This window comes from Mauremys reevesii, linkage group 5, assembly GCF_016161935.1.
Source record: "Mauremys reevesii isolate NIE-2019 linkage group 5, ASM1616193v1, whole genome shotgun sequence".
In the NCBI taxonomy this organism is placed as follows: domain Eukaryota; kingdom Metazoa; phylum Chordata; order Testudines; family Geoemydidae; genus Mauremys; species Mauremys reevesii.
The window spans coordinates 89,791,589-89,814,496 of record NC_052627.1 but is presented as its reverse complement, the minus strand read 5'-3'; the positions used below and the strand labels follow the sequence as shown (position 1 = coordinate 89,814,496).

Genomic DNA, 22,908 nt, shown 5'->3' with positions numbered 1-22,908 from the left:
TTGGCATGGTTCAAAGGTATTAGAGATGAAACAGGCCTGCTCAGGGTATTCAATCCAACCTTTATCACTCCAGGATTATAGCCTACAATATATTTTCTATTACTTTGCCTGGCCTGGTTTTAAATGTCTAACATAATCACTCCCCTTGGGTCTTCCACAAACTAACAGATCTCACTGACAGGAAAGAGTTCCCAATATTCAGTTTAGGTTGCACTCTTATGGACTATTCATAATGAAGGTTGGTTTGTAGTTGGCCTTACCTAATTACTACATGATGTCATATTTTGCTTTTCTGTTGCTTCTCTTTATAATTTGACTTCACTCCTCTCTATCTTATAAGCTTCTCAATCAGCACCATTTTCCAGGGTTTGAACAACACTGGTCTCTGGAGAACCAGAGACTTTTGCTGTCTTGCTTAACAAAGCACTAGTTGAACAGCAATGGTATGTTTCCATTGCAAATGCCACTGTTTTTCCTCCACCCACATGACGAAAGAAGGGGGTAATTCTTCAGATCCCAATCACTGCATTTCCTTGAGGCGCAGATCCATTAGCAATGGGAAAAAAATGCTTCAATGACCACGATCACTGGTGACCCCATACTAGACATTAAGGGCGATGACCAATAAATACAGTAAAAAATTTCAAATGAAATGAGATTGCAAAATGCACAGAGGGAAATAATTACTTTTTTATTCATGTTTTTAGACTGGACTGACACGGCCCCTCTTGCCACAACATCTGTTGTAGTTTAAAGCTGAAGGATTTCTCTGAAATGATGCACTTACATAGTGTTCACAGCTGCAGAACTAACCAAGCCTACTAATGTTTGGTCAGTCCAAAGAGGTCTTGACTTAAGATGTGTATTTTTTAATTAATATAGTAGAAGTGGGGTTGAGCTCAAACATGCCTCTCTCCTGGTCCCACCGGTTGATGATAATATCACTGCTAACAGCAGACCTTACCACTCTGCAGTGTCAGGAAGGAGGCTGATATGAGTCTGCCTGTAAAAGTGTCCTCTTACAATAAAACTGGAATGCATTGTACTTTAGCTTTTAAGCCTTTTGTTGCAGATTTTAATTTAACTACTCCTGGGTCCCGTCAGGTTGGTTTGTGAAAGGGACACCTAGCATGGAAAGTGGGAGAAAGCTGTCTCCATGATAGCATATTCACCTTCCCCATCAAGTGCTGATATCTCAATAAATTACATTCTGGCCCTTTGCATAATACAGAAGTAAAACTATGGACTGGATCTATGAATGTTGTCATCAAGAAGTTAAATAGTTGTTAAAAGCATATGTACAGGGATACTGTGCACCATTCAGCCGTCACTGTTAAAAACATGTCTCACAAAAGATACAGCACAGTTACCATTTCCTGTCTATGAGGTCTGAATAGTGGCTCCCTGTTGAAAAATTGAGGTATGTCAGATACCATCATGCAGTAACTGTTAGGAAATGCTGCCTTTATAATGCCTACTGCTCCAGGTCCAGTTCTGCTCCCATTGATTTCAATGACAAAACTGCAGGAGTGACTCTCCTATGAGGAAAGAAAGTAGTGATTAGATAGGTGTATTTATTCATATGACTAGGCAACTAGGTGCACTGCTACAGGATATAGATAGCTGACTCAAATAGATGCTTGAACCATGACAACAGGGAGCCACTATTCAGACATCATTTACATGGGCCTCGTTCTAATATTGGACGGTCTGCATTTCCCACCTTCAAGCCCAGCTTTCCTCAAATCATCCCCAGGTTGGAGGTTTCTGAAATACCTAATGCTGTGTTGTGCCAACAGCAGGATCTTCTATACCAGAGCACTGTAGTCTGAAAATCTCTGTCTTGCAGGTTTTAATTTAACTACTATGGCTGGAAACTAGTAAATGAATTACCTGCTTGGCCCAGAAGTTTCTAACAAGTCCACTGCTTTGGCTTATGAAGATTCTGCTACCTTTGTATGTAAAGAAAATGTGTTCATTTCCTATATCTGTTACTTTAGTTAAGCCAGTTTTCTGTTGCTTTTCACTGGAAGTTTACTTTTGCTATTTGTCTGGAAATCATTCACTGTACCTTGGTTTATGCTTTGGGTTGGAGCACAGGAAATGTCTGGACTCCAGAAAAAAAAGAAAAGAAAAAAGGAGGGGAAAAAAAAAGGACTAAATATTTTACAGTTGTCTAGAAAGCTCCTGGCCAGTGCATTGTCTTTACATCAGTTATAAAACATCCTAATGCATCTGTTGTAGTAAGAGAGTATGGTCCAGTTTATCTTTCTTAGAGAGTTAAAAAAGGCCCATTCCTGCAAACACTTAAGGATATGAGTAACGTTATGCATGTGTGTAATCCCACTGAAATTAACAGAACTGCTTGTGAGCAAAATTAAGCACATGTGTAAGTGTTTGCAGGATCTGGGCCAAGGTTTGGAATGCACACATAATGTGGGGGGAACAGATAGCTGGTTAGTAAGGAAGAATCAATCATGTGTCTGTGCTGACTGCTACAAAGCAAGCCTGTCCCCATAGGATTTTTTGAAAGATCCTTCCATCAGGCTCAGAGTCATGAATGAAAATGAATAATAGAATAAATTTAATGTAGGTATATGAATGACTTTTAAAGATTATTTAGATACTTCAGGCAATATTTTGGATACCACTGAATGTTCATATGTATTTAATATGGAATTACTGTCTTTAAGATAGCATTTTGGCATTAATTAATTAATTTATGGCATGATCCTATTCCCAGTGAAGGCAAAGGAAAATACTCACTGACATCAATGGGAGTAGAATTGGGCCATTATAGATAAACATGTTAAAGTTATGCCAACCCATCACCAATATAGCCAATTCTCTGCACATTTGCATCCTCAGCATTGTTCCTCCAGTGCGTGTTTCCACATTTCTTTCCTGTTAATTAAGGAGAAAAACAAAATGTGTACGTTAGTGGATTCTCTCCACATGCCAAAGCCAAACACTAATTCTCACCCTGGAAATTCATAGGCATTACCCATGAATGCCCTGTAATAACCATTTTTTTTCTCATTTTACATTGCTGTGTACCTGTGGTCATCTCGGACTTTGATTTGTTGTAGGATAAAATGGGTTTGAACATCATCTTGATTTTTCTCTCTCTGTTTCTTGATGTTACTTGCTTCCTAATGAGAAAAATAACACAGCTTATTGCCCATCCTTTCACATTTACAACCATGAAGGTTAGTCATTCTAGTATTCCGAAATTATTCTCAAACTAATCACTTACACTTTGGATAGGACTGTATTTATTTCTTATGCCTTATCAACCTTTATTATAAAAATTCCACTAATTTTCCTTTTGCGTATTTGATTTCTTCCTATGGTTGCTTTTCAATTTAATTTTTTTTAAATCTAAAATAGTTATTTGAACAGTTTTGTTATGCAGATGGGGTTTTGAATCTCCAAACTATAAAAAAGTGGGCATATAAAAATCAGATCTTGCTTTCTGGATAAAGTAGTAAGATTTAATTTAAGAACCATTTCAGAAAAATATATAAATTAGAATGAATAATCATAGGGCTCTCTGTGGGAATGCAAGCAATTCTGAGCATCAGTAAGGTGATAAGATCAACATATGGGGTAGGAGGGAGGGTGAGAGGGAAAGCAGAATCCAGATTACTCCCCAGGGACCAGTAGCATCAAAGGCAGCACTGGAGGTAGCTAATTTAGTAATGATAGAGAGATGGGGAACAGCTTAACATGGAATTAATTATGAAAGAGAAAACCGGAACATGACATCTATGTTGCAACATTTAAACAGAGATTCATTCATTCCCAGCACACACCAATATAAGCACAAAAGCAGAGCACCTGGGGCTGGTGTTTACCTTAGTCTACCTACCCCACAGATAAGTATACTTTTGCCTTGCAGACATTCAGTTCTCAAAGTGTGCAGAGTTTCATACATGAAACACTCATTCACTCAGAGATGAATAAACAGAGAGAGAGAGAGAGAAAACTGACCCTTTTTTGCAATTCTGATGTGAAGGTCTTTGTGATTGAATGAATCTGGGATGAGTGTTGGCCAACACTCAAGTTGGCAAATCAGTTTACTGCAGTGCTCAGCAGAGTGGGCCCCATTTTATATTCTTCATGTAACATTATGTGTCCAAGAGCCTGCTTTTACACAACTGTTTACTGCCCTTGTGAACAACACAGCAGCAGCTTTCTAGAACACATGGACTGTCTCTGACAAGCTGCCAAAGACGCATTTTTAAATGGCATAGGAAAAACAGAGCATGGTGGTCGCTGAAAGCAGAGTGAAAGAAATGTATGTGGGGGATTAAAGTTCTTCTCTAACAGTTCATCTATCCAGGTCTGCACAAAATCAAGGAGTAGGGTGAAAAATGCAGCTTTGTTTTCGTTTCCAGTGGTTGCTTCCCATTATCTGTTAATTCTCAAATGAGCATTTCCTACAGCTGGGACATTTCATTCTGTGCTTCATGGGTCAGTACAGGAAAGTGCCAAAGGCAAGTGATAGACATTGATGAGCAGATGGAGGGCACTTCTACCATTAGATCACATAGAATATGACAGGGACAACAGGTCTGCCAAAGCCGGTGTCTTATGTCAAAGTCCTACACATGGTGTGAGGGAATGGATATCCAGGCATATGAAGTCACCTGAGAACCAGGATGTAGTAGAAAGTACAAAAACATACTCACCTTTTGGGGGGGTTATAAGATGGTAAAATTATGCCTATTTTTGGCAGCTACAAGTGGTCAGAATAATAATGTGACTCATAATATTAATTCAAGTCTCCCAAATTAACAGGAAGACAAGTATGTACAACACCGTGGTTTCTAAAAGCTAATCTTGTGACCTAGCAATCAAGCCCATAAAGCTTCATTATAGGATGGAGTGAGGGCTAGAATGAAGGATTAAAAGAACAAACTGTGACAGAACTGAACACTGTCTAGTGTCTCTAGTCACTGCCTCAAGGAGCCAGGGGTCCATTAGGTAATATTAATTGAAAAGACAGGTCATGATCAGACTAAGATTGATGCCTGAGACCACTTACCACAAAAAGTTCAGTCTTGAGAATAAAATAGCTTGTTACACTATAGCTGACTGTATCCTGAATTGTCAGTCATATACACCACCGAACAGTTTCAATAAAACATATATATCCCATACCCCTCCCCCTCAACCCCAAAAGTGCTGTTTATGTAAAGCTTCTACAACTCTTTGTAAAGTAAAGTTATATGAGTGAATTCTAGATATCATCTAGAAATACCTAAGATATGGTACATACATTTGCTATAAAAAGTGAACAGTGCTAGTATTATATACATGCCATAACATAAAACACATGACATATTGTATTCTATGATGTAAATTAACTTCTGATCTTTATTGCTTACTTCTGTGGCTCTGAAGATTATGTCAAAACCTAAAGTCCACGTTGGGCTCTTGTCAGTGAATGTCTCCTTACCCAGCTGCTTTGCCAGCTCAAACGTTACCTGGAACACAATACTCTTAATTACTAGTCTCTAAATGACGTGTCTCATGAAAGTCTTGCAGAAGCCACTATTTCTCCTCATCCTCCTCTTAAATTGCTCTGTGCGTTCTTTGGCTGAAGCTGAGGGTCTGGGCCACTTTCTTTCTTTCTTTTTCATTTATAACAGCTTTATTTATAAAACAGTTACACACACACAAAACCCCTCTTTAAAATACAACAAAAGACTCATTTAACTATCTTTTTTTTTTAAACTTTCAGGAAGAAGTCCTTAGCCCAGCTACCTATGAACACAAAATGCAATTAAACCTGTCTCAAACAACTACTCAGACTAAAATGTGCTTAAAGAAGATGTCCTTCTATTAGATGTGAAACAGAATTGTACGCAGAAAAACTGGGGATACGCTGATGCGGTCAACTAAAACAGAAGAGTGCCTAATAACCATGATGACTTGTATAGGTTTCAGTGTATAAGAAAGAAGGATGAGATTGGGTTTATGTATATTTCTTTTTCTTAACCCCAAAACAGCTGGATTTTTATGAAAGTTTAAATTTACAGACAAAGATGTCTAATCTTGAAGTCTATACTCCAGCAAAATTCCTACTGATCTCAGTGGAACTATTTAGATGCTTAAAGTTAACATGCACTCAAATGCTTAGCTGAATTGGGGCCTTAATTTTTGCTATTATATTTGCTAGTTTATCTATTTTTTTTCTCAATGTACCCTTTAATCTAAAACATACTTTTTTAACAATACCAAGCAATAAAAACTTTAATGAAATTATTTGGAATACACCTTTGTAGATCTTTTTTGAGAAATTTCTTTGTTTATACAGTATGTTACAAAATGCCTTTCAACTCTACAAAATGTTCCTAGAAGTCTAAAATAAACCATTTGAAAGCTGTTTGACAGAATAGTGCCAAAAGGGGAGCAAAGGGTGAGGTAGAATGTCATTTATTCTAAAAATGTCCAGGCATAAAACAAAACAAAATTGTCAAGTTATGTGTAATGGGTCTAATCCCCAGACAGTATTAATCACCCAGCATGAATTAAACCTGTTACAAGTGCTGCACGGTACGTGGATTGTTTTTCTTCTCATTCTGATCACCCATACTGCCATTCTAGCTGGACTCTCTGCATGGCAGCCACCACTTTAAAGAGAGTGGGAAGTGTGTGCTTTCCCCTAGAACAGGGGTCCGCAACCTTTCAGAAATGCTGTGCCAAGTCTTCATTTATTCACTCTGATTTAAGGTTTCGCGTGCCAGTAATACATTTTTAATGTTTTTAGAAGGTCTCTTTCTATAAGTCTATAATATATAACTAAACTATTGTTGTATGTAAAGTAAATAAGGTTTTTAAAATATTTAAGAAGCTCCATTTAAAATTAAATTAAAATGCAGAGCCCCCCTGACCGGTGGCCAGGACCCAGGCAGTGTGAGTGCCACTGAAAATCCGCTTGTGTGCCGCCTTCAGTTGCCTACCCCACCCTAGAAGGTCTCATTCTGGAACAGTGAAATAGTTTGGCCTGTTGGCAGACTTAGGCAAGAACTGCCTACAGAACAGACACTTAGAAACAGAAAAATCAAGTAATGGTGTGGCAGGCTTAGGCCTGGTCTACACTAGGGGGAGGGGTCGAACTAAGGTACGCAAGGTCAGCTACGCGAATAGCGTAGCTGAACTCGAACTACCTTAGTTCGAACAACTCACCCGTCCAGACGCCGCGGGATCGAAGTCCGCGGCTCCCCTGTCGACTCCGCCACCGCCGTTTGCGGTGGTGGAGTTCCGGTGTCGACGGGAGCGCGTTCGGAGTTCGATATATCGCGTCTAGATGAGACGCGATATATCGAACTCCAAGAAGTCGAACGCTACCTGCCGACCCGGGTGGGTAGTATAGACATAGCCTTAGACTCTTGGGAGCCTCCTTATGCCAGTCATCTCTCCACATAAAGTGGAGTGTACAAACGTCCATGTCACCTGAATACAAAAAAATGGAATAGATATACACCAGTCATAGCCCATCATCAGTAACATTCTTAGAGCTGCTTGGAAATTTTCTGACAGTTTTCCATCAGAAAATGCCATTTTGTCCAAATTGAAATGTTTGTGGAAACACGGCTATTTCACATAAATTTCCTTTTGGAAAAAATCAAGGCAAAGTGTTTTTAATAATGCTAAAACATTCTGGTTTGACATTGCTTTGTATGGAACATTTTGATTTCTCATTTCAAACAACTTTTTTAAACTTTTTTTTTTTAATTTAAAAACATTTTAAATTTATTTTCAAAAGTCAAAAGAGGAACAAAAAGTTTTTTGATTATTATCAAAACAACATGCCAATTGACCAGAAACTAATTTTTAACATACTTTCTTTTCACAGGAAAATTTTTTGTTTTTGTTCGAATTTGAAACGAGAACAAAATTTGAAATGTTGGAAATTCTGCGTTCTGACCAGCTCTAACCCTGCTAAAGATCTAGGTTGGTGTCTGATTTCACATTCTGCCATTTCTGTGGGGCTCCACAGTGACATGAGGACATAGTATAAGAAGAGAACAGGTGTTCTTTGGGGGCTTGTGTGAATTCCCACGGCTATGAGTTGCCCCCTAGCAATGTCTCCTGCAACTGTGAATGCACAGGGGTGATTCTCAAAGAACCAGCAGTGGCTGATAAGTGACTTCTTCTGAATAGACAGAACTAAATTAACTCTTCATAACATACTTTTGAGGGCTGAAAATCACCCATTCTTCAGATTAAAATGGGTGAGAGTGACGCAGTATGTTTACAGGTGAAGGGTGGGGATGGATGGCAGGAAGCAGGCAATCTAAGGACATGAAGTATCAGTGAAGAGCACCCTGATGGGTCGTTAATCCATTATAGCATGTACGGCGATATGAAAGGTGTTGGGACAGCTGAAGGATCCTTGGCCAGAATTTAGGCTTTTAGGACACAAATCAATAGTTAGAAATAGCCTGGTTAGGCTATTGGTCCTTGTTAGCAAGCGCCAGACAGGCTTTTATGAAATTTGATCCTCAGTACAAAGTCCTTCCTTTACAATGACTGCCTCAACTTTGCCACCCACAAAGTAGCATTCACAGCTTTTAGCAATCTCCTTCCTATGACTGAGTTGGTTAATAATTCAGTAATCTCTGATCAGATAATGGCTTTGGCAGGAAGTGCAGCTTCTGCATGTGTATGCAGAGGGCAGTCATTTTTCCCTTCCGACCAGTGGTGAGCTGGAGCCGGTTCCCACAGGTTCCCAAGAACCGGTTGCTAAAATTAGACCTCCATGGAGAACCGGTTGTTAAAGGGCCAGGGGGTGGGCAAAGAACTCCAGTCCGCGGGCTGGACCATCTTGTTGCTCCCAGGATTCCCAGCTGGGGAGGCTGAGGCCCCCCCGGCCCTTCACCCACTTCCCCCCAGGTGCAGCGTGGCCAGCTGCCAGCACCAGCTGGGCAGCTCAGCTGAGCTCTGGAGTCATCCTGCTGCCGCTTTTTGAGAGGCCAGGCAAGGTGTGTGTGGGGGGGTCCTGCTGCAAGCTCAAGTGCTGGCCAGAGGGGAGGGGAGGGGAGGGGGCAAGTGGGGCAATTTGCCCCAGGCCCTGCAAGGGCCCCCGGCCCCACGGGCATGTCTCCCCCTGCCCCCCCCCTCCCTTAAATCAGAACTTTTTATAGGGAACCGGTTGTTAAGATTTTGGCAGCTCATCACTGCTTCCGACTCACTGTAGCTCTGAGCTTGATTGAACTCTGAGCTCAGAGAAATGTTCTGCTTCTGATTCCAGGTGAAGCTTTAATTTTTCTTTCTTATTTAAAAAAAAAACAATTGTTCAGTAGTTGTTGCAAGAAAAAAAGCAAATATCAATGAATTTCTAATGCACTTATTTTAGGTTTTAATTGCAATGTCTCCTTATCTTATCCACTGTTTTAAGAACAAATATAAAATAAGGGTTCAAGTAGAAAATAGGAAAATTATCATTTCCCAGCACACCTAGAGCAAGATTTTGATTGGCCATAGGTCTGCTCCTGAGATGCTGTACATGGAGCTCCAACTGAAGTCACTGGGAGTTTTGCACACCAAAGCAACTTAGGATACTCCCCTTTTTCATTATTTTTGGAGGGTTTTTTATTTTCTTTCTCTGAGCCCAAATGGGCTAGATCCTCAGCTGCTGTTCATCAGTGCAGCTTTATTGACTTTGTTGGGCTCAGCTCTTCAGCTGATGTAAACTGATGGAGGTCAATTGGCTTCTTCAACCAGATTCTCCACTGCTGGTGTAAATTGGCATAGCTCTAGTAGAGGCAAGGATCTGAATTTTCAAATGCCCCATCACACCAATCCAAACATCTCAAACTGGGGGGTATTTGAAATCTGGGCTTGAATCAGAATTTTGTCCCTCGAGTCCATCTCTAAATTAAACACAACTCTCTGGAAGTGAATTACTTTCCCCATAGAGCCATTCTTCATATAATTTCTGATTTTAACTCTTCGTTATTTATCAAAAAGGTTTGACCTGCAGACTTTCCAATGAAATTTCCATCTGTCTCTAATAAAGCACCAACTCCCTTCTGTGGCAGTATACATTTGGGGTTTTGAAACAGAAACTATTTGTCTTCTAGGCTAGTTAAAATAAGGTATCAGAACAACAGCGCTTCCTTGCTGCCAGGTCAAAACAGTTAAAACTTTCTTTCTAAACTCTGTGAAAAGGCAAAACTACTTATTCTTGCAAAACCACATTAAACTGAAAACAACAACAAAAGTATTGCTGACCTTGTTTAATAAAACCCAACACATTCCAATGGAAAACATACTAAGAAGGATAGTCTGGATTAGAGGGAAGGAGCAAGGAGGGTAAATTAAAGACTTCATTTATACCACCTAGAGAAGGAATGTAAAAGGGTGGGTTTCAAGGAGGGTTTAATTGAAGTATATGAAAATGTTAAATGGTTTAAGATAAGATCAGCAAGGATAACTACTTTCAACACAGACAATATAATCGGGGTACACACAGAAGTTCAAAAGAAACAATTCAGAACAGACTTGGACGGGGAAGAATCTTAAGAACAGTGAAACTGTGGAGCCCCTGCTGTACCAAGGATTTTAAGAGAAAAATACTAGTTGCTCAAAAAAACCAACTGTCTGCTATCACATGGAAAAAAGTGAATTTAAATGGGAGCAGAGGACAAATGGCTCTTTCTTAAAGAGAGAATTTAAAACACTGGGTGAAATTTGTGCTAGCAAGATATTTTGATAGTCATTTAAAACCAGCCACACTAATAGTGAAACTTTGCAACACTAAGAAAGATAAATACACAACCCTCAGTTTCTCCAACCTTAAATTACTTAGGCCATACTGGATGTTTCTTTTTAACATGTTACATAAAAGAGATTTTATTGACTCAAATATGCTTTTAATTAACTTAAATTGTGAATGCAACAGGGAGGTAAAAAAGAAAAAAACAGGATGACTAAAATTATTTCATCTTCAAAAGAATGTACAATTCCATTAACAACAACAACAACAGAAGTCAAAGAGAGAGGAGTTTCTACAAAGAAGCACTCTCTCTCTCTCTCTCTCTCCTCTCTCTCTCTCAAAAGATTAGTCCAGACAGTTGCACTGCCATATACTCATGCTTCTTTTTCAGGAGCACTGGAACTCAAATCTTTTTCCCCCTCCCTCTGACGCAGCGAAATAGCAATATCTACGTCCCCAACCTGCTCTGCTGGGAAACTCTCACCCAATCCTCAGATGTATTGGGTAGTGGAATCTATTTGAGCTTCATGCACGTGGTTTAGTTCAGGGTCTTGCAAAGCCAAGTGCCAGTCCTTTGGCCCCAGATCCTCAAAGGTATTTAAGCACCTAATTCCCATTGATTTCCGTGGGGATTTAGTACCTAGATGCTTTTGAGGGTCTGGGACTTGGTTCCCATTTGAGTTGTTACATAGCATTTAGAAAACAAATGAACCCTTCTACGGATGAGTGAGTGGCTGTAAAACCACAAAAAATGTTGTGTTGTTTCTCACAATAAATATTTTGTGATGATTCTGGAAGTGAGCAACAACTTGAGCAGTTAAAAGGATTTTACCATTTGACTGATTTTATTGGGTTTTTTGTATGGATAGGTAAATAATTCTACCCTTACATTTGCCACTTACCTGATTTAGAGATATAGCTGATTGATTTTTCATTTGACAGACCTTAGCATCTAACTGAGACCTTTATCAGCTGACTGACTGATCTTGACATCTGATTATTTCTTGCTGTGTAACTGATTCTGCCATATTAACTGATTCTCCTCCATCTGACTGATGTGCCATTTATCTTGTATTGTGTTTCACCACTTTATACATTGATTATTGCTATTTGATCACTTTTGTCAATGAACTGATTTTGCTATCTATTCTTTAACCCTGCCATCCGCTGCCTTGATAGTCAGTGAAATTGTAGCACAAATTAGACAGTCTTTCTCTTCAACTGCTCCTATCGTCAATTCCATATTCTAATCTTTCTGTTCTCACTCCAGCATACCAGCCTTAACAGTCATCTTTAACAGCCAACTAGCCTGTCGTATGTTGTGCTCTTGTCTCTCTATCCTCTCCTCTATCTTTACTTGCCCTATCCACCACGTACCCCTCCAGTGTATCAAAAACATTGCTGCTAATGTAATAATCTTCCTCACTCGCTGCTTGGACCATGCTCGGAATCTAGACATTTCAAAGCTGCTGTGTAGGTTGCAAACAGTCTCCCTGGTGATCTAGAATCACACAAGTCCTGTCACTGGAAAAGAAGGGTTGTTGCAGGTCAGGTTTTAGGAGCATTGGTAGAACTATGTGAGGAAGGTTACATGGCGCCTGTCTGTACCGTGTCTGGCTCTTTCTAGTGCCCCGAGCCCATTTATTTCATTAGCACTTAAAACCTCTTTTAAAGTATTTATAAATCTTTATTGGGTGTTTCCAAGAGACACACATTATATAATTGGTCTTAAAATAAATCCGCTACAATATGTTTATAAATGTTGACTTTAGTTTCTCTGGAAATTTCCTCTTGGATGACAGGAGTTTATATTGAGGTAGAAATACAAAATAAAAGAAAAAGCCAGTTATGCGAGAAGTTCTATTTTGGCTTGAAATAAACTAAACACTGAGTGGTTTAATTAGGCAAAGATTGCAAACACAGTGTTTTCCCTTTTGATTCAAACTGTAACCTAGGCAGAAACTTATTGATAAACGTGTGCCTGATTGCTTGGTTTCCATTTTTGTTTTCATCTAGGTAGGCCAATGCCTCAAGATTCACATCGGGATCCTGAAAGACCATACCACCCTGACCATAAAGCTTAGGGGGTTCAGATCAGGGAGCTAGCATATGCCTGTCTCTAATTTTTGGTCTGCAAGCCTAAAAATATACCAATTCCTAGAAAATGTTAAAACAGGCAGTTTTACCCAATTCCATTTTGCCCCAATACTGATATATATTTTGAATAATGTTCTTAAAAGTTGTTTGGTGCAGTAGTTGAGAGATGGTCTCAGTTTAAATTACAATGACAGGGGCTCTCAATTCACCATCCACCACTTAAGCAGGTGGATGAGGTGGGGTGGGAAATAGGCAAAGTCTGTAGCTGCTGGCCAACACACCTAAGCATGATGGTATAGATATTAGCAGTAAACCCCACTACTGTTTCATCTTGCCTCCCCTGAGAAAGGAGGAACCAGGGGAGATATAGTGACTCAGCTTGTGTCTGAGGCACAATGCCTCCCAGGGCTGCTCCTAAAGTGGTGCAATTTGTGCACCGCCCTTGCTCAGGGCTGTGTCTAAAGTCAGTGTCTTTCCCAAAAGTAGTTGTGAACTGTTATTGCATAGCTTTTCCACATATAGGCTTCTCCTGCTGTGCCCAACCATGACTGAGAGTTTCCTCATCTTCAGTAACTTCTATCCCAACCTTAATGTTCTTTCACTGCCCCTTTTTCATAGTAGATTTGTTCTTTGTTCTTGGTTAAACAGTTTCAGAAATTCAGGTGTGAAATTATGGGAATAATTTTTGTCTTTTTCTCAATCGCTTCAAATATTCAAACCTTGCCCTGAACAACAGGATAATTTATATAGAGCACCAGGGGTGCATTGACTATTACACTCAGATAAAAAGACTACTCTGTGGAGTATGGTATATTCACTCTGAGTAGAGGAATCCTGTCCTGATCCTAAGATGCTGGTAATAGGCAGAGATAACATGCCCCTGATCCTACAAACTCTTATGGGCCAGATTCTGCAACTTTAATTTCAGTGGGACTAAGTCATGGGGCAAGGTACTACTCACACTCAACATGAGTAAGTGTGGCAGACTTGGCTCTGTGCGGTTAGACCTTACACCAGTAGTTCCATCAGCAATTGGGCTGCAGGAGTAAGATCAAGAGCACAACAACAAAAATTACAAAAGCCTTTGTTGAGCAGGAAAAGGTAAAGAGGGTTGGGAAACACATCTGTATACACAGTGAGCAGTGAACTGGTCTTGCAGGGGGCGTAGAGCAGATCACTTGAGGAAATTAATATCACTTTTTTTGTTGGTTACTTGGTATTTTTAAATGTTTTATTTAATATAGATTAAATACATTTCAAATTCAGTATTTGGTGGGACTTGATTGGAAAGGCCTTGTGGTGTTTTAAGGGAGAGTAGCCTGAACTTAAGAGAAAGCAAGCAGGGACCAGTAAAGGAATTTGAACTGGCATGTGATATGGTCCTAGATCAGGAGAGAGAGAGACTGTTTTGGGAGAAGCATTTGGATAAGCTAGATGGGAACAAGATGAAAGAGTTGATAATGACATATATAGGAAAATTATTCCTGAGTGGGGGAAGAATAGTAAAGCCAATAAAATCTCAGGTTAGTGGAACTCAGAGCCTCCCACAGAGATATCCAAAGATTTACTTTTGAAGAATGAGCAGAAGTGAAATCTTGGGAAGCACTATAGCAACTGTCACCAGGGATACCATCACACATCAGAAACATATTTATCCAGAAGAATTACATGCTTTGGAGTGGGATGATAAACTCAGAAACAGTATTTTAAAAGCCAAAATGTTATTACCTGGTAATACCTATGGTATGTTAATGCAATGCTTGTGCGTCAGAATGAAACAGTTATTTTTAACAAGACACTGCATTAAGCTATTACATGCCATAAGATGTGTCTGACAGAAAAATCAGGATACATATACAGAATTGCCAACAAACAGAGGCCATGTCTGCACTATGGGTGCTACAACAGCATAGATGACGGTGCTGTGTATTTTCGTAGGACAGCAAAATTTAGAATTGTATGAAAAAATATACTAATGATGAAATAAGAGGGTGCATGTACTGACATCATCTCAATTATCACTGCTAACGGCAAGCTTCCTAATACAGCATTCAGACTTAAGCAAAACTGAGTAATTTTTATAACTATTTTTATTTATTCATTTTGCAATGTCCTTCCTGGACTGTACAAAGACAGGTTATCTGCTGGGAGAGCAATACAGCAGTGCACAGACAATCCAGGAAGTTTCTGGAAAGTGTAGGGGACAATTTCCTAGTGCAAGTGCTGGAGGAACCAACTAGGGGAAAAGCTCTTCTTGACCTGCTGCTCATAAACAGGGAAGAAATAGTAGAGGAAGCAATAGTGGATGGGAACCTGGGAGGCAGTGACCATGAGATGGTCGAGTTCAGGATCCTGACACAAGGAAGAAAGGAGAGCAGTAGAACAGAGACCCTGGACTTCAGAAAAGCAGACTTCGACTCCGTCAGGGAACTGATGGAAAAGGTCCCTTGAGAGAATAACATGATGGGGAAAGGAGTCGAGGAAAGCTGGCTGTATTTTAAAGAAACCTTACTGAGGTTGCAGGAACAAACCATCCCAATGTGTAGGAAGAAAAGTAAATATGGCAGGCGACCAGCTTGGCTTAACAGTGAAATCCTTGCTCGTCTTAAACACAAAAAAACAGCTTACAAGAAGTGGAAGATTGGACAAATAACCAGGGAGGAGTATAAAAGTATTGCTCAGGCATGCAGGAGTGAAATTAGGAAGGCCAAATCACACTTGGAGTTGCAGCTAGCCGGAGATGTTAGGAGTAACAAGAAGGGTTTCTTCAGGTATGTTAGCAACAAGAAGAAAGTCAAGGAAAGTGTGGGCCCCTTGCTGAATGAGGGAGGGAACCTAGTGACAGAGGATGTGGAGAAAGCTAGTGTACTCAATGCTTTTTTTGCCTCTGTCTTCACAGACAAGGTCACAGACAAGGTCAGCTCCCAGACAGCTGCACTCTGCAGCATGGTATGGGGAGAGGTGACCAGCTCTCTGTGGAGAAAGAAGTAGTTCGGGACTATTTAGAAAAGCTGGACGAGCACAAGTCCATGGGGCCAGATGCGCTGCATCCGAGGGTGCTAAAGGAGTTGGCCGATGAGATTGCAGATACAATGAGAATCTAAAAAGATATCCTTTAGTTTAATAGCTTTCATTCTATTATCAAGTCATCACTAGAATAAACAAGGAATTGTCTGCAGTCAAGTTTCATTTTCAAGAGACAAAAAAAATCCAAGGTTGAGTTTGCACTTAAGAAAAAATAACCTTTTGACTTTTAAACTGTGCAAAACTTGACATGAAAATAATTGAGATAGAATAAATATAGAATCCAAAATATTTTCTAAAGACTTGCCCTTGCATGTTAACCTGTGAGTCTCTAATATTTTAAACCAAACCAGCATTTTGGTGAAGCCCACATTTTTGTTAGTGTCTTGAACTCAGTGCTGCTCCCACTGAAATCAATTGAAAGCTTGTCACTGGGAGCAAGATCAGGTCCATGGTCTTGGTAATTTAATAAAATCACTAGAAATGATGTGGGCAGCGAAAAGATGCTCACGATTTAACATGGTAATACTGTTAAATAGGGAGATCCAATGATTATATTACTGTATAATGTTTCTCTGTACAAAAGTTCACTCTTGTCTCTGATATTTATGTGACTAGGATTTCTAAGCCTGTTAAAACTTTCTAAATAAAGAAATAGTTTAAAAATAAATAGTTCTGGAATATAGGAGTTCTGGGTTCTATTGCTGTCTGTCACTAACTCATTATGTGACCCTGGGCAAGTCATTTATTCTGCCTGCTTCAGTTTCACCATCTAGCAAATTCTTACCTACCTCCCAGATCTGAGGTGGAATGAATTAATACTTGTAATGTTGATGTTCTTGTAAGAAGACATGCTAGTGCAATGTACCATCCCTGCCCCTCAATGGTCTGAATCCAAGGATTACATCCAGCTCAGCTGCCATGGAACCCTGTTGCCTTAATCCCCTTCACTTGAGTTCAATGTGGGGTTCAGGATTTGGCCCTAACTGCTTTTCTTCTAGTTGCAGAACCTGCAACAGTTGCTGCCTTTGTCAAAAAGATAACTAATGAAAGTGACCTACCTAATGTGCTAGCCTGTAAAAACATAGGTTTATATTGAATATACACAGTTGAAACTAAAGGTTTTGCTCCTTTGTATGTTTAAAAAATAGACATCAATTTCAGTTTAACTATTTGGCTTTCAGATACCACAGTAATGAAAACTGGAAATTTAAGCAACAGGGAAAAAGAATACAGGCCAATAAAATAGAAGAGTCAGACTAAGAAGGAATTATTTGTGTATGCATTTATGGCAGTGGAAAATAAGCATACTGTCTCAGAACAGAAAGAGAGCTTTGTATATTTTGTGAAAGTTTGATGCCGATTTCTACTAAACTCTCTTCAGCCCTCCCCATCCCCAAGACCAAAGGTGATCCCTTCATTAAGCAGATTCTTGACTGAAAGACAAGCTGCTTTGCTTACATAAGATAAGTGAGAGCTAGGCACAAAATGATCCAAAAATACTGACCTCCAAAACCAACTGCTCCATGATGAGCTGAACTGCTCTTTCAAATGACATTTCCTCAAGTATCTTGACTCGTTTATCCTTTTCACACTCTGGTTTTCTGGAAGTTGTCATGGAATAAGCAGGCAGAAATGATACAACGTTTATAACCTGCCAAAAGCCGTGTTTCGCTGAGGTTCCAAAAATTCTGATTGCATTGTGTGTTTCAGTTTACTACCATATACCCAGTTATGAGCTCAGATAGCCAGTTCCGGCACCACAATGGGATAAATTCTGCCCACATTTACACCACTGAAGACAGCGGGGTTGTACTATGGTTTTGGCCCAATGTCTGTTCTCTTGTGTCAAATAAACATCACATGAGTATAGGGGCCTAGCTAACTAATATAATTTTGGGGGTATTTGGATTTGAGGTTCTGGTTTGGGCCCTTCTTTAATCATCACGTGCTCATCAAGACTGCCAGATATATTTTATCTCTTGATTTTGTGAAATTCAGATTACAAAGCTAGGGCAAGCTGGCTCTTGGATCGGGGAAAGAAACATTGAAAACAACCTCTGAGGTGATGAAAATACATTAACAACATGAATTAGTTTTTGACATTGGTCTATTTCACACTAAGGAAATATGTTGCATTGGATAGATAGAACTGCAGTTTTTCCTACAACTATTGTTCTCATTTGATTGATATTCAATTGTACAATCCAGAGGAAACCAAAACAGTGTAGGAAGCTACCATTAAAACACAATTGGACATACAATAGTCTTTGAAAGTAATCTGCTGAAATTTTGCAAGTGACAGTAGAATGCTGAGTATTACTTTGATTAGCTCTAAAGAATATTCTACAGTGCAAGGATACATGTCTTGAGGCACATGTATTATGTAGTCATCCATCAGATCTTCCACCATTTCACCAAGTAGTTCTTGAACCTTAGAGACAGGATATTTCTTATTTGTAAAATTGCTAACCACATTGTTAGAAAACATCGTTTTAATTCAGAGTCTCGTGTTATATGATTTAATTATTCTTCTAAATTTACCCATTATAATACCATTTAGCAGATAAACAAAAGCTGTCTTTTTCTAAGTTTGATCTAGAAGGCCAATAAAATGACGTTAGTCCTAAGAGCCATTTAGTTAGATTCATTCTACAGTTTTGGCTTAAAGACACATGCAACTGCCTTACTAATGATTAGCTCAAGCCACAAAATTTGGATCTGGATATGAACTTTCCCAAAATTCAGGAGTGCTCAGATGAATATTTTGGTTCAGGACCAACTCTAATTCTTAGTTTCTCAAATGGAATCAAAGGCTGGGTTTTCTAACAGTACGAAAAAAGTTATAAGAAATTCAAAGCACAAACCATTTTCATGTCTTGTAGCTGATAGGGCTCAGCAGCAACTGACAAGGACTCTCCAACGTAAGGCCTTAGCTTCTTCTCATCTTCTCTATAAAGCTCCTCTCTGTACAGTAGCATATCACCGTTTAAGCTTATTTTGCATAATCAAAAAGGTTTAAAAAAAAAGTTCTTGCTACTCATGTTAAATGGCCCTTTCTGTCTTTTTAAATAAAGAACCAGTTGCCCTCTAGAACCAAAAACTTGCTCTGGCTAAAATATCTATGACCAACTATTGGAAGCCCGTTCCCCTGCCAATGTAGGATGCATCACCACAATACACTTTCTAGTATTTTGTCCAGTCCCAAGCAATGGAGCTTCTTTTGGGAGGCTATTTTACAGAGCTGGGTGGGCAATGGTTCTCTTGTCCCATGAATATTTTCCTGAATTAAAACAAAAAGTCAAAATTGGGGTGGGGTGTGGTGTTGTGATCCTCCTCAACCCTCCAAAATTGGTCTAGGCCAATTGACATGTTTCATTTCAATAACTTAAAAATGTTTCATTTTGATTTTGACTTTTTTCCTCTATAGTTAGCTACAAATTCTATACAAAAAGTCATTTTGAACTGGAAAACCAGAATGTTTAATGTAAAAAATATTGAAACAGAAAGTGTCAACAATTTAGAAACTTTTTAAAAATATTTCAAGTAGAGAGATTTTTCATGGGAAAGGATTGGTTTTGACTAGTTGTGGTTCTGACCAACCATTTTGTTTGAATAATTCCTGGCCTAATTGATATATTTCACTATCCATCTCTCTGAGACTTTAATTCTCTCATTGCCAGGATAACTTCCTAATATTCAGCCTAAATTTTTCTTTGTAAATTTCATGCCATAGTTCCTCATTATAGACTCATAGAAGATTGGGGTTGGATTAGGGTTATACTCCCATATACCACATCTCTCGTCCTGATGTTATCATCTTTCACATATTTACAGTCTTACACATATTGTGACTTAGTGCATATTTTATGTGTTAATATAAAGAATACAACTGAGATTTATCATTTTGAGAAATAAGTGCATATCCTAAGCTGCTAAGTCAATTGCGACATGACTATGAGGTGAAATGGTAAAATTAAGATATGACATGAAATCATAGATCCAGAGAGTCTGAAGGCGGATGCACAATATAGCAAACATCAGTTATTTCTCAAATGAAATGGAGCAAATGCTTACAGCAAATATTTCTTCAAGAGGCAACATATAACAAAGAAATGGCCCCACACCCGGATCCAGTAGCCGCTTGACTTGGGAAATGGCTGTTTACTTCAATCCAAGGTCTCTGCACAGAGATAGCCATTGTGCACAGTATTGGGCCATAAATTTGAACTTGAATTAATAATTAATCAGAAACCCTCTTAACAACTTTTAGGGAAGTTCTTAAGAAAGTAACACTCTCCATGGAGATGTAGTCTTAGAAATACTGCATGTTTGCCCCAATTCTTATTTTACGTCAGTGGAGAAAATCAAGTAGAAAGCTACCTGAGGTTCTGGACTCTGGCCTCTAGTTCAGGCAAACGCTCCATAGTAGAGTGGATTCGATTCTGTAGAGTACTTTTATTTTCCATGTCTTGAGGAGACACTTTGAAATCTAAAAACACAACATAAATTAGTAGAGGGGGCTTAATCTTGTGCAGGATCTTACAAATTAACCATATACATTTTCCAGAAATTTCATAAACATGGACATCACAGACTACAAGATCTCTACAACATTCTTTGTAAATAATAATAATAAAAAAATAAAATTCAACAATGAGATTTAAAAAAAATTTGAAGTCAATGTTTATGAAAGGTGACAATTTAACAGCCCTCAAGGCTAATGTTCTTTACTCATAGAACAGGTACAGCACTATGCAGCTATCCAAATTTCCCTGTTGACAAATATGCTTCAGTCCTGCCCCAAAGGAACCATTTCTGCAATGCAAGAGGATCTCTCTCTAGGCTCTTCAGTCTTTGGCCTCTCCAATGAAGCAGAAAAGAAGCCTGCCAGTTAGTACCGCTTCTGGTAGGATTTCCTGAAGGGTATAAACTTGTCTACTGGGAAATTGGAGTGTGACCACCAAATTATTTCATCCAGACTATCATACAGCCATGAGATGATAGTAACATGTGGAAACTATTGACCAGCTCTTGATTTCAACTGGCAGTCTAGAGGTGAAAGCTCTCTAACCCATTACAAATCCCTGGAGCCATCCAGTCCCTACAAACTAACAACTTGATTGCAATAACCTTTGACTAAATGTATAATCAGAGTGGGCTCAGCTGTGAGTCCTGCTGCATGGCCATGCAGGGGAATAAGGGTGATTACCGCAAATCTTTAGACAGGTTAACAAGTTTCCAGAGTACTGCCCCTGGTTTTGACTTGGTTAAGAAAGCCCAGCAGATAAAGAACTGAGCGTTGTATAAAATGGGCAGCCTATTACAGAGGAGTGGTGACTTTCACTTGATGCAAGAACTGACACAAGACATTAACCCCATGGGCAAAACCCTGTTGGAAAGGTGTGAAGGACTTTGAAACCTGCCAGCTTCTCCACGTGGAAGATGGGTGACACCAGGTGGGAAAGGCAAGCATCTAAACTGTTTATTGTTTTCATGATATGTTTTTTCTGTAATGCTTTGTCCTAAATAAGTGTACTATGCTTTGTAAAAGCTGGCTGGTGACTCATCTCCCTGTCATAGCTCTTAGGAGATAACAGTGCTGAAGTAACCCACTAAAGTGATCACCATGAAGAAGAGAAGGAATTGCAACCTAAATCCCCAATCTGCAGGGAGAAGGATGTGAGTTCCCTCCCAGAGAAAGGTGGGGGCCAGAGGCCTAAGTAGGGGTGCTCTCAATGAGGCCAGGAAGAGGTCAGAGGTGTAATTACTCTGGGACTGTGACAACATGCATAAATGTTTGCAGGAGCAGGACCATAGTTTTGAACTTAGGCAGAATAATCAACAGAAGGAACCTATTAACTCAGAAATCTAGATCAGGGTAATCATATTTGGTATTAAAGGCTATATATAAATGTAATGCAAGCAGAGTCTGAATGAGCTCTCCCCTGACATCTAGTGGTGAGCTGTGGAAAAAGACTTCAGAAGCTGATCTCATTTGAATGGATACACCCACCCTTCCTAGGTGCTCAGCATGATGGGATTGCTTGCCCAAATGATTGTGGCTTGTGTTGGATCTCCAGTCTCCTTGTTATTGGGGCAGGAGTAATAAAGGGTTGTTGTCCTTGTTGTGTGAACCAATGGCAGCAGAACTGTACCCGGCATACCCCAATGGAGGAACTCACCCTCAACTGAACGACACTCACTAGGCAGGGGACATGGGTTCCAAAGCCCAATGAGTTGAGAGAGGGTTTAAGGGTTCTAGACATCAGCTGATTCTTTCTTTCTGGTATAATAAAAGAGCTAATTTAGATTTGATTGAGAGTATTGTTACATGTTGCAGAGCTGAAATCACTGATACATAAGTCTAAATATTAGACCTACTTTAGGACAGCATCTCTATTGCAAGAGACTGTCCAGTGTGCACCAGCAGTGAGGCTCCCACACTAACAACTGAAATCACTGAGTGCTGTGTTAATTGGGGGAGCCCTGAAGACATCTTGGTGAGCAGCTAGCAGGGCAGCTGGCAGGGAGATGCGGCTGGTGGAGAGGTGCAGCCAGTAGCCAGAAGGGTGGCTGGTGGAGAGGTACGGCAAGCAGTCAGTAGGGTGGCTAGCAAAGAGGCGTGGCCAGCAGGGTGACTGTGGAGAGGCGTGGCAAGTGGCTAGCAGGGAGTCTGGTGGAGAGGTCCAGAGCAGAGCCCCGTGGAGGCGTGGCAATTGGCCATTGGGGCGAAGAGTGAATGCCCAAGCAGCAGAGCATGTAAGGTGCCTCCTTGCCCCCCCTGGCCCACAGGGTGGGAGGTGAACTCTGTGGATGAACCTCTGAACTCTGGGGCTGCACTAGCCAAGGACAACAACTGTGAGTGGGGTACAGAGATAGGACAGGCATGTTAATGGGACTTTTGGGTTGCTGGACTGAAGAACCTGAGGGGAAAAGGACACTGCCCAACTTACTTGGGGGTGGGTCTTTTGCTCATGGTTTGAGTTTTATGAACCCCAGTTGCAGTGTTTTCCCAAATTAATGCTGAGTTAATAAAAGGAGAGAAGTAAAAG

The 22,908-nt window shown here is 39.9% G+C and overlaps 1 protein-coding gene and 1 long non-coding RNA gene across 8 annotated transcripts in view; one reads left to right on the top strand and one right to left on the bottom strand.

Annotated features, from left to right (window-relative positions):
• LOC120405693 overlaps window positions 1-6,209 on the top strand; it is a 37,182-nt gene extending 30,973 nt beyond the window's left edge. For all 4 annotated transcript variants that reach the window (XR_005598780.1, XR_005598779.1, XR_005598777.1 and 1 more), the window contains one exon: window positions 5,750-6,209. This is a non-coding gene — a long non-coding RNA (uncharacterized LOC120405693). The remainder of the gene's footprint in view (window positions 1-5,749) is intronic.
• Window positions 1,394-20,950, bottom strand: LOC120405691. 4 transcript variants are annotated; one of them, XM_039539396.1, is made up of 9 exons: window positions 20,928-20,950; window positions 20,237-20,345; window positions 18,721-18,820; window positions 18,217-18,287; window positions 17,361-17,457; window positions 5,394-5,492; window positions 3,058-3,152; window positions 2,826-2,904; window positions 1,394-1,538 (listed from the first exon to the last, which is right to left on the bottom strand). In XM_039539396.1, the coding sequence occupies exons 1-8, from the start codon at window positions 20,929-20,931 to the stop codon at window positions 2,865-2,867; spliced, it is 615 nt and encodes a 204-aa protein (XP_039395330.1). In that variant the 5' UTR covers window positions 20,932-20,950; the 3' UTR covers window positions 1,394-1,538; window positions 2,826-2,864. The 4 variants fall into 4 exon arrangements, with proteins under 4 accessions (XP_039395330.1, XP_039395329.1, XP_039395332.1 ...); XM_039539395.1 differs by lacking the exon at window positions 1,394-1,538 and having other exon boundaries at window positions 2,672-2,904; XM_039539398.1 differs by lacking the exons at window positions 1,394-1,538; window positions 20,928-20,950 and adding an exon at window positions 20,755-20,885 and having other exon boundaries at window positions 2,672-2,904.
• Window positions 20,951-22,908: the final 1,958 nt, after the last annotated feature.